The sequence below is a fragment of the Pleurodeles waltl genome, chromosome 6 (assembly GCF_031143425.1).
Source record: "Pleurodeles waltl isolate 20211129_DDA chromosome 6, aPleWal1.hap1.20221129, whole genome shotgun sequence".
In the NCBI taxonomy this organism is placed as follows: domain Eukaryota; kingdom Metazoa; phylum Chordata; class Amphibia; order Caudata; family Salamandridae; genus Pleurodeles; species Pleurodeles waltl.
Window position 1 is genome coordinate 228,014,226 of NC_090445.1, and position 12,663 is coordinate 228,026,888.

General features: G+C 42.9%; 1 protein-coding gene across 1 annotated transcript in view; it reads right to left on the bottom strand.

Moving 5' to 3' along the window:
• Positions 1 to 12,663, bottom strand: part of FMNL1 (formin like 1) — a 355,813-nt gene that overhangs the window by 171,618 nt on the left and 171,532 nt on the right. The window contains exon 3 of the mRNA XM_069237968.1: positions 10,275 to 10,352. Within this exon, the coding sequence (XP_069094069.1) occupies positions 10,275 to 10,352 (78 nt within the window). The remainder of the gene's footprint in view (positions 1 to 10,274; positions 10,353 to 12,663) is intronic.

The window sequence follows — 12,663 nt, forward strand, 5'->3', positions numbered from 1 at the left end:
TGGTGCTGCTGGCCACATGCTTCGTACCTGCCCTGTACGTCCTCAAAGGCCATTGAGAAACGCCACTTCCCGTCCTCTGTAAGAAGGGAGGGGACGGGATCATCGGCTATACCTTCCATCAGTTCATTTAAGGACAATACCATGTCCTTGTTCATGTTACCTGTCATGTTACAGCTACCTGACGGCCGTCAAGAAGGAACTATGGCCTTACTAGATTGTGGTGCTAGTGGTATTTACATGGATAAGACTTGGGCCACTACTCAACAAATTCCAACACAACCCAAAGAAATTCCAGAACAAGTGCACACAGTAGATGGATCCTTGATATCCTCTGGTCCAGTCGATACTACTACCCTGTCATTAAGCTTACAGTTTGGTAACCATCAAGAACACATCTCCTTTGATCTCATATCATCCCCCCAACCATACCATCATTCTAGGAATTCCGTGGTTCTTAAAACATAATCCGTATGTGAATTGGGAAACCCAGACTATTTCCTTGTCTTCACAGTTTTGTAATGAGAACTGTTTTGCTTCTGACAAATATTGGTCACCTAAAAGAATGACACCTACTGAAAGTACTACCGGATAATCCATCAATACTGTCCAAGGAGTCCCTGAACACTATTTAGAATTTCAAGATGTGTTCCAAAAACCATCCAGACCTGTGTTACCTCCACATCAAGATTACGATTGTGCTATTCCCTTGGAACCTGGAACTGTCGTTCCCTTTGGGAGGATGTATTCCCTCACGGAACCCGAAAAGGAGTATCTGGAAGAGAATTTACAGAGTGGTCTTATTGTTCCATCGTCTTCTCCGGCAGGGGCTCCCCTCTTTTTTGTACCCAAGAAGACAAAGGATCTTCGTCCTTGCCTGGATTTTCGAGGCCTGAATAAGATAACTATAAAGGATCGTTATCCTTTGCCTCTCATCAAGGATATTCTAGAGGCAGTCAGAGGGGCTCAACGTTTTACCAAACTGGATCTACGGGGAGCCTACCACCTTTTACGTATTAAAGAAGGAGATGAGTGGAAAACAGCTTTCAGGACCCCATTTGGTCACTTTGAGTACAAGGTTATTCCTTTTGGTCTAACTAATGCACCCGCTATCTTCCAAAGATTTATGGACTCTGTGTTTTCTGACCTTTTGAACCAGACAGTTGTAATCTACTTAGACGATATTCTTATTTATTCTAGACGTCCCGAACTCCATTCTTCTCACGTGAAACAAGTCCTTCAAAGACTCCGGGAACATCAACTATCTTGCAAACCAGAAAAGTGTGAGTTTGACAAGACGGAAGTCAAATATCTGGGTTACCATTTAAGTCCCACCGGCATAGCTATGGACCAAGAAAAGGTACAAGCCATCCTAGATTGGCCTTCTCCTTCTTCTATTAAGGAAACACAATGTTTTCTAGGATTAGCAAACTTTTATCGGCAGTTTATCTTAGACTTTGCGAAACAAACCAGCCACATAACCCACACTTTAAAGAAGGAAAATTTAACTAAAGGTTTTGTCTGGACTAAGGCAGCTGAAACAGCTTTTCAAGGTTTAAAGAAGGCTTTCACTCAAGCCCCCATCTTGAGACACCCAGATACCAACAAACAATTTATTGTAGTTACCGATGCTTCCGAAAGAGCCATCGGAGCTGTCTTACTCCAACAACAAGAAGATGATGGTCTTGAACATCCTGTTTTCTATTTGTCTCATGTACTCTCTACATCGGAACAACATTACTCAGTACTAGAAAGGGAGTTATTAGCTATGAAAACAGCCTGCCTAGAATGGAGACAGTTTCTTATGGGTTCCAAGGAGCCTTTTGAGGCGAGAACAGACCATCGTAATCTACAATGTTTACGTAATTTTGTATGCCAGAATAGTCGCCAGGCTCGTTGGGCCTTTTTCTTCAGTCAGTATGATTTTTACATCACCTATATTCCTGGATCCCAAAACATTCTGGCTGATGCTCTGTCTCGCCGTTATCCAGATTGTACTCCTACCCCATCTCAGTATCTACTGGAACCTAGTAAGATCATCGGAGTAGCTCAGTCTTTCCTGGATGAGGTACAACTGGAATACTCCAGCCTGTCTGACCAAGAAGTAGAGAAACTAAAACCGCTTATATGTAAAAAGCAAGGATATTATTATTACCAGAATCTGTTGTTCCTCCCTACTAATAGAGTTAGAGAAAAGGCATTACAAATGTGCCATGATTCACCGGTTGCTGGTCATAGAGGCATCAAGGCCACACAAGAACTTCTCTCGCGATTTTTCTGGTGGCCTACCTGGAAATCGGATGTTGAAAGATACGTTCAGGCTTGTCCCATTTGGGCCCAAGTCAAGATTCCCCGTACCAGACCTGCAGGATTACTACAGCCATTGCCTGTTCCACCAGCTCCCTGGCACACCATTTCTACTGACTTCATGTGTTCGCTCCCTCCATCAGCAGGAAACAGGGTTATCATGGTCACTGTTGATTCCTTTACTAAGATGGCTCACTTTACTGCCCTGAAAAGATTACCTACGTCCCAAGAACTAAGCCAGATATTTATCTATCATATTTTCCGTCTCCATGGACTTCCACATACCATTGTCTCTGACAGAGGACCTCAGTACATTTCCCGGTTTTGGAAATATTTTTGTAGGACACTAAGGCCCGTATTTATACTTTTTTTAGCGCCGCATTTGCGCATTTTCCGCATTTTTGACGCAAAAGCGGTGCAAACTTGCAAAATCCAATTGTATTTTGTAAGTTTGCGCCGTTTTTTCGTCAAAAAGCGGCGCAAATGCGGCGCTAAAAAAGTATAAATACGGGCCTAAATATCAATGTAGCACTGTCATCGGGTTTCCATCCTCAGACCAATGGACAGACTGAGCGTCTGAACCAAGGATTAGAGCAATACCTTCGTTTTTTTTGTAATTCTACCCAGAGCAACTGGAACACTTATCTCCCTATTGCTGAATTCTCCTACAATAATACTGTCCACAGTGCCTCCAAGGTCACTCCTTTTTTCTGTTCCTATGGCTATCATCCTACTTCTTTTCCTACTTCTCCTAAGTCTACCTCTCCTCTGCCTGCGGTTACTTCCCTTTCCAGACGACTTCTACAAATCCATAGAATAATTCGATCCAATTTATTGAACACCAAGAGATATATGAAGAAAATAGCAGACAAGAAACGTAGGAACATTCCAGACTATCACCTTCAGGATAAAGTCTGGCTTTCATCCAAATTCTTGCCCTTCCGCCTTTCTCAGAATAAGTTCACACCCCGCTACTACGGGCCTTTCCGTATCCTTCAGCTGATTAATCCTGTAACTGTCCGTCTTCACTTGACCGTACATGGAAAATTAATCCGGTCTTTCATGTTTCCCAGCTCAAACCTTATGTACCTGACCCTTACTCTCGTCAGTTTCCTTGTCCTCCTCCTGTGTTAGTGGATGATGTACCTGAATATGAAGCACAAGAAATTTGTGCCTCTCGTATTTTTCACAAACGTCTTCAGTATCTGATTCATTGGAAGGGTTATCCTCTCAGTGAATGCTCTTGGGAAGATGCATCTTCTGTTCACGCACCTCTTCTGATTCGTCGTTTTCACCGCTTACTTCCACACAAACCTGGGCCTGTGGGGGGGGGACCTACTGTCGCGCCGCGTACTGCAGCGCGAGCCGAACATTTGGCTCGGGCCGCACAACGCGTCTACAGGACGCGGCGCGCCCCCAGTCTGCTGTGTACCTTACGAGGCCCCAGATTGGGCATGGGGCCTCGCTCTGTTTATGTGCACCGCGTTTTTCGTGCCCCCTGACCCCTCTTACCTGTTCTTTCCTTTTCTGTTCTTTTCTTCTTTTTCTGGGACATCTGGTTGTACCTTCCTTTATGTTTTTTCCCCTTTCCCATGTTACCTTTTTCTTCCCAGCATTCCTTGTTCCCTATTCTCTATGGTTCCTAGTCTATTCTATTCTATGTACTTTTCCCTAACTAAGATGGTGTCCTTTAACTTCCTGTTGGTCGTTTCCTGTTTAGTGGTATTTAAGGGATGTATTTTCTTTCTTTCCTTGCGCTGCAACACTTTCTGTTTTGATGGTGTCTTCGCTCCTGATTCTTAGCCTATCGGTTCTGGATCTCGTCAATTCTGTGTATTACTTATATTTTGCCTCTGTTGATTCCTGTTCTTTTGTTCCTGTTTCAGGAATCTATCTGTTTGGAGGTTTTTTCCCCTTTTCAGGGTTTTTTTCCCTCTGGCGCTATTTCTGAAGGGCACGGTCTGTTCTTGGCGTTTCCATTGCCTACAGCACCGTGGCTACCAGAAAGAGTCTCCCCTTTCTGGGCCAAAGCCGAACATTCAAGACCCACGCCACTCGATCTGCGGATTCCAGGCGTAAGCAGCACGCGAGTCGTGACAAAACCAGCCATGCCAATGGATCACAGGGCTTGCCACCCCATTCATCCTCAGTTTGTTTCTCATAATAGGTTCTCTGCATTGGGTGACCTTAAGGAGCTGGTTCGACTGGCGCCCTGCACCAGTGATAACATATTACCCCCACCCACCCTAGCGGCACAAATACCCTACCCGGATGCCACTATAGTGGCTTGGAAGCCTGTAGCCCTGAATGAGTCCACATTGAGGATACTGAGTTGGATCATGACCGGTCTTTCCTCGAAAATCACAATACTGGAGTGGGTAACTTTTATTAAACAACATGACAAACTTATGTTTCAGGAGACCTGGGCAACGCAGGATCTGTTTGTGGATAGGTATGAAAGCTACGGCACCCCGCCATCCCTTCCCATTTTGGGCGGACCACAGGTGGGTTAGCAATATGGGTGAATATCTCTGCTGGAGGCTGTTCCAGAGTTATTTAAACCCTATTGACTTGATCAAGTCTGTCCTCGAGTTTTGGGCACCATTGCTGGTGAATGTTTTTAACGGACTGGCCTCTAGCTGGCTCCCGAGTTCATGACTACTTCCATCATAGGCCCGATCATTAAAAAGGTAGACCGTTCTCAGCCGAGTTGTTACAGGCCCATTTCCCTAGTTTACACGACAGTTAAGATCCTGGGTAGAGTTTTGTTTAATACGATAAGAGTACGGGCAGAGGAGAAATCAACTCTCTACCCCTGCCAGTACGGTTTCAGAAGTCATGTGGGGACCAAGGAGCAATGTCTAAATCTGTCACTAGAAATTGTAAAATATAAAATCACCAAACGCTCTCCCTTGTATTTGACCTTTATGGTCCTGACGTCAGCGTTCATCTGCATCAAGCGGTCAAAACTGTGGGAAAGTCTCCTCACTTATGGGATGGACGAAGCATTGGTACACTTTTAACTTTTAGCATATGGACATGAAGACCAGGTCAGATTAAATTCTAATGGTGAAGTCTCGAAAGACATAGAGCAAGGTGTGAGGCAAGTCTGTGTTTTAGCCCCACTTGTATTTATATTATATATTAATAATTTACATCCCTTTTTAAAGACCCAAACTCCAGATGTTCCAAAAATGAATGGCTTTTTATTGTTTTCACATAACATATTTGTGGGTGATGCTTTCCTAATGGAAAGGAACCCCAGAGCGTTGCGCCTTGTAATTTTTGGCTTTGTCAGGTCCATGGCTGATTTAACCTCACAAACAAATTTTAATGTCTTATATCATGACTTGCGGTCCAAAGAAATATTGACTTTCTACTGTGACCATAGGTAGTAGTAGCCTGAAATGCACCAGTACCTTTCCTTACATAAGAGTAATTTTTGCTGACACTGGTACTTGGGCACCGCACATCGCCACTGTAGGGTTCAATTAACAAAGTCTTCTAGTACTTTGTCTAGTCTACCATAGCCGAAGGGTGGTGACGCACTCATCCCCTTATTAGAAATGTAGAAATCACAGTGCCTACCTGCAGTGACTTATGGAGCAGAGGTGTGGGGTATCCAGGAATGTGCTTCCAGCCCGAAGAGATCAGGTTTTGAACGAGGGTTTTGGCAGTCCCTGTTTCCGCTTCCCATCTGATATACCACAGAGATTGAGTATTCCATATATTAAAGATTACATTAGAAGTCATCCTCCCCTGTTATGACTGTCAGTATGGAAAAGTAAGGGAGCTGGTCTTTCGAGAGAAATCATTAGGGCCTGCATTAATGGTGAAAAAGGAATCAAGATCCCCCGGCTAGCCAGTGTAAAATCAAGTTTTCGTAAGGTAAGCTTTTCTCATGTGTTTTCAGACCCGGAAGTTAATCATAGAATTAACAACAAACAGCTGCAGCGGGCCCTGCTTAACTTGGCCTTGTCTGAAAGATCGGCCACTGAGAGGAAGAAGCCCAGCGTGGAAGCTCATGTGAATCTCACAAGGGCTCCCGGCCCGCAGGGTACATGAGTGAGCCCATGAGCCGATGGGGGCGGAGCCTACTGTTTCGTAGCAGAGCGGGCATGACTGAATATTTGTTACGCTTCCCACTGGGCTTCAATGTTGGCCTTGATTCCATACCCTGCCCCTGAGAGGTCTGGGCAAACAACACCACACTTTTTATTTTTCTGTAAACACTATTCTATGTATTCCAGGAGTACTTTGATTCCTCTAGTAAAGGGATGTGGTATAGGAAACCTTAGGGCTGCACTGCATACCTTTTTGCAGCTTGATGATGAAGAAGTGATTGCTCAGGGCATTTTCATGTGCAGCTGTGCTCGGCGTACAATGGACACTGACTAACCTGGGACAATTCCATTTTACTGAACTGACTGGATTGTGCAGGACACTTTTAGACTTAGGACTGTGTACTTAATTATTGTTATTGCTGAATATTTAAAAATAAATAAAAAATTATCATGTGCATGTTGGTACTTTTATGGATATTTTTGATGTCCGAATAAAATTATAACGAAAGAAAGAAAAATAAGCCATGCAAAGCCAAGCATTTCCGGTTTTGCATAACTTTGTAAATCTCAAAATACATATTGCATTGGGACGGCACCAAAAAAGTGATGCAACCTTGATGCTAAATTTTAGTAAATCTGAGCCTTGGTGTCCGGTCACACTTCTGCACCACCCTAGATACTCAAAACTATCCTTACAACACCATTATAGAAATAAAGCAAATACCTGGCATCTTATCTCTCTCCCACGTCACTCTCTGAGTAATCCCTTGCCCTCCCAGCCAAGCTGCACCTTCTTCTCTCAACCTAAGAGCAGCGAGAGAGGGTCTTACACTGGCAGCAGCTTTGTGAGAGCTGCTACTCAGCATGGCTTGAATTTCCTTCAGGACCCCCACGACTGTCTTGAGAGGGCGACTGTCATTCATTGGGTAAGAATACCACCTGGGTGTCCCACCATCCCTGAGTCAGCAGAGACCAAGAGAGAAGGCAGATCACCACCCGACAGAGCACCAGATCTCACTGAGCTATGGAATGAGAGAGATGTATCTATGATCACTGCTTCCTAGCAAAGCCATACAAAAGATATACAGTAGAACTATTGATAGGTAACAGTGATTTACGGGGATGTTTTTCACAGAGGGGTTCTGAGGGAAATCAGATAGACAACGAGAGCGAAGCTTCAGCTGTCTATGGCGTCACTCAGAACCACGAGATGAAAAACACCCCCAAATTCACTTTTTATTCGTCTATAATTTTTTGTAATGTATGGCCCCCAAAATCATCTGTCCCTGCTTTCAATTGGTACTCAGAGGCAGAAGAGTAATGAGAGAGCCCTATATAATATGACCTCTCCTCCTTGAGCCAAATATATAAAAATAAATAGCGGGCCTCCTTCCATCCCCACCAGTCTCTGAGCTTTTCATTTCCTCTCCTCTTCCTCTCCTCCTCCTCCTCATCCTCCTCTGGCCGAGCTCTTGTCTAAAAGGCTCTGTGCTCCTTTACAACTTAGCAACAGTGGGTAAGAGCTTTTGTTAACAACTGTTGCTACGTCAAAGCTGTGAATTTCTGGATTTAAAACTCGGCACTCATGCAGTGGCTATGAGTAACAGCCATATATAAGATACGTATTGAGTACCTATCCTAATTCACAGGTTCGATTAAATTGACGGTCACCTGCTAAAGTCAATACTAAAGAATGTTTTATTTTTATGTGTGTTGAGCTGTTTCATTCCCTTTTTTCTTGTGAGAAAAGTCTAGGTCAGGCATCAATAAAGAAAAGGAATGACACACTCATCCCCTTTAGAGAGTCACAAACCTTCAGGGTAGACACTCCAGCACCTAAAAGAACCTAACCAGTTAAAGAAGTGTTTTTAAAGAGTGTTTACTGTCGTGGATCGCCTGTTTGTACCCACTACACCACTTAGAAGAGAAGAGAATTGAGACACAGTGTGATAAAAGTGATTTGTTCGTATTCACATGATTAGGTCAAACAGGAAGCCATTATTAGAACTCAAGACTCCCGCGTTTATAACTGAAGCGTGGTTATTAGTGCACACCTCTTACCACCAGCAATCCTCAACCTGCACATATGGCATAGGGGTGCATCTCTCTTTATAGTACTAAGCATGCTGTAGAGGCTGCCTCCACGTGTGTGTCTGCAGAGGAGCAAGGGCTAAGAGACTCTACTTATGGCTACATAGTGTTAGAACAGACCTCAGCTGATTTGCAGAGGTCCGCTGGACTATTTCTTGTAGGTGATTCATACATCATTGTCTCACCCCTTTTAAGGCTTCAGGCAATGCGCTCTACAATGAAGGAGTATCTTCTACCAAGCAAACCTTTGTCTTATTGTCCCAAGTACAGTTAGATTGAACAGATCTCGAAGTTCTGTCTTTGACAGCCCCACAAATTACAAATGTTATGTAATAATGCATGGGGCGTGGGCACTGGTTGGTAGCTCTGTGTGAAGGTCACAAACTCTTGAAGTGCCAGAAGATCTTGATGAAAGCAATGTGAGATGTGGTCATGGGGGAGAGGTAGCCCATGTACATCAACGGAAGATCACTAATCTATGGGATGAAGACCAGAGATTAGGAAAATGGACGTTTCCTCTGGGGCACACATATATTTGCGTAGTATCTGTCAAGACCAGAGTACCGCATTACGTCGGGCTGCAAGTTTGTCTCCCTCGATTGTATGAGTGCAGGCCTTGAATGCTTAAGGCTCTGTGGTTGCAGGTAGCAGGAACAGAGAGAGTGAATTTTTTGTCAGTGCTCGGTTAAAGCCGTGCCAGCTGCCGGCCCCTCTGTCTCCTTAGGGATGCCTGACTGTACCGTACTGCTGTCAGGGGCCCATGCCCTACAACAACAGGAATCATGGTCATGTTCCAGGCGAAAGAGCACCAGAGGAGGTGTGTGGCATGGAGGTTGTACAGGACTGTGCTACCTTGAGGAGGCTGAGAGGCTTGGAAAGGCTGTAGCTCCCAGGGCTTTGTCAACTCAAGAATTGGATTTGTACATTGAAGAGCAAATCCAATGATAAGCATGGACCCAGAATGTGTATCAGAATCCCAAATTCAGCAGAGGGCCTTAGAATGTGGACTGTGCCTAATCCCAGCATATAAACAGAAGGTTGAAAGCTTGAACAATACAGGGACCATGATGGAGAGAGTTGCCCTCTAGAAATCATAATAATCTGTAATAATTTAAACTGATTACATATTGTCACCTTGGGTAGTTTAAATGAGACATGACTCAACAAACAGAAATCAAAAATGAAGGTTGATGTAACCAACATCCACAAAAACGATTCTGCTGGACATTACACTTAGAGTCAATCAATAACCCCACATGTATCCCATTCTGGGTTTAAGACCTGAAAAAGGGCAAAGGAGGGTTCTTCATTTGAGCACGGCTATAAATCTGCCAACTGAATCCTTCCTATGGAGCAGCTCAACCTTAAGTGATCCCTCAAGCATCCATCCAGTAACTGAAGGGCAGCCTAACCTTATGGTTCCCCCCGCAAGCATGCAAAGAGGGGCAGCAAAAGCAACTCTGTATAACATACCTTTCACCAATTAAGAGTATCCTTCTAAAGGAGTAGACTATATGCAGGTTTGTGTAAGGATGAGTTCCTCAAGTAGAGAACCCATATTCAAAGAAGAAATCCTCTCCCTGAGGGCACACTCATCCAACTAACAATAAGGTTCTTCCCATGGAGCAGCTGACATGATGGATTCCTTTAAAAACGTTCCATACTCAAAGAAGGACGAAGAAGCTGCCACCTCCTCAAAACCTTCCATCTGTGTAAGCAGGTTTACCAAGGCAGATCCCAACAAACAAGGACTTCACCCAAGCATGGCCCCACATTTTAAGGAAAATCATATGTAGTATGTCAAGCAGATCTCACCTTCCTGCCACCCGTGTCCAGGTACCCCTTCAACTTCTGGATGTAGGCAGACGGAGGGTTCTTCACCTGGAACCGGTCCTGCAAAACAAAGTGAAGTTAAGGAGTGAGACGATGGTACCGCTACCACAATTACTGTATTAAAGGCTCTGGGTATGTTATCTATGAATGACTGTGTGGGGGAGTGTGTGGCACAGCAACAGAAAGTACAGTTTACACAAGTACTTCTGTTCCAAGGGTATATGTGAAGTGTGCATGACCATTTATCAGTGTGCAGGCTTGCACATAAGTGCGCATTTAAGAGCGTATGAGCATACATTTAAACCTATGAGTATTCACAAAAAATCTCCAGGGTGTGATATCATTACATTGCAATTTTTAGTTCACGGAATATATATATATATACAGAAATACATATATTTATGTTTATATGTATATAAATGTATAAATAGAAACAAACATACAATGATGAGTAAAGTGACTGTAAACTTATTGTAAAAATTATAAGTTACAAATAACTTACTTGCACATAATTAATGTGCTTTATTTGATATATGTATATACATTTAAGTTTAAAATAATATGTTATGAAATAATATATTATTATTATATATTTAAATAATATATATATTATCGAAAAAGCTAAAATCAAAAATATTATTTTAAAAATATTCAATGTAAAATATAGGTATATGTTTTTAAAAATGTATTTTTTTTTTTAAGTTGAAGGTGTGTTTTAAGGACAGCAAGGAGATGTTTTGGGAATGATTACATTTCTAGATTTCAGGGATGGGTAGTTTTTATTAGAGGTTAGGAGTTTTTAGGATTCATTTATGGGCAGTGTTTGAGAGTAGTATGGAGATTTTAGGCTTTAGGAATGGATAGTGTTTAGCGGAAATAAAGATACATTAGGGTACAGAGATTGGTAGGTGTTTATGGGTTGTCAGGAGTTCGAGTTTGTTTGAAGGCCCAGGGATGGCAGCTCCGACCCCGGGCGACCCCTAAATGATGTCCATAAGCTTCACAGGTAAGCTAATAATTATTTTAGGATTTTTCACAATGCGCACACACCCACATATATGTATATATTCACTGAAAAAAACGCAAAGGTAAAAATTATGTTAGAGTGAGTTGTTGAAATGCGATAAGAACTAACATTTAAAAACTGAAAACCCAGTGAAATCTGCCAGTCATCATTTCATGACCTAAGATGACCTGCAGCCCATCCACAGCAGGGCCCGGACCCGAAGGTGACCATGTGCAGCAGGTGTTGGCCTCCAATGGAGGGTTGAGTGCTAAGCCATGCAGGTCCTCGTAGGAGAGCTTCATTTTTTATGGCACATATTTTTGTTTATCTAGCGGCCTGCTATCTATCCATGGCACGTGCTAGGCATTAACCATGATGATCGCCCACTTTATCTCCACTATTAGTAATACCTCCTTGGGCCACCCACTTAGGAACAACATTTTTGGTTCTCCTAAAGAGTCGTGCAAGTAAGTTTGTTGGGTATGAACGGTCAGAGGGACATTGTTATTGGCAGGGTCGGACTGGGACAGATATTAAGCCCGAGCACCAAAATAAAAGTGGCCCTCATTGTTGAATTAGATACTTAAAAAAAGTGTCTCTTGTCTGCAAATTGGGGCAGTTTTGAACTTGTAAAGGCAGACTGTTTAATTGTGTTGCAAGGTATGGAAGACTGCACGAGTGTGAGATGGCTGCAGGGAATGTTTGTTCCAGTATCTGTGGAATCAACTGTAAAACAGTAAAACTGTAAAAGCCGGCCCAGCAGGCCATAAAACAGGCCGAAAGACTGCCAACATATCGATCCACACACTGGCCTATCAGACCAGACTATTGGGCACTGCCTGATTGTCCGACAATGCATTCCAAACCTAGTTATTGGCGTGTTCCGATAGGGGTACAATAACATTTTTTTAACATACAGTGTGGTAAATAAAGTTTATTAATAGTATTAAAATGAAAGTCACCAAATGGTTTCTCAATTAGTTTTTATATTCATGGTGACAATTAGGCAATGTTTAAGCAGATATTGAATCCACATCACCACTCAGTTGACACATATTGGTGTTTTCAGCGTTGCTGATGGCGCTAGCTATTCTAATTTCTAAAGTAATCACGTGACTACATATATTCCTCATTTAGAGATTTTGAAAAGGTTTGTGGTCTCTTCCCACACTGGCAACAACCTTTCGGGCAGTTTATACGCGAAGGAAGTGCAGATTTACTATTGATTGTCATTAATACCTCAAAATGAACAGTGATCTGTGTTAAACCGTATTTAATTACTGCAAACAAGCTTTTTGTTAAAAAACATTATGTTATTCGAGCTTTCTTTTCGAACAGTTGCTAAATTCTAAACATGTGCAACTG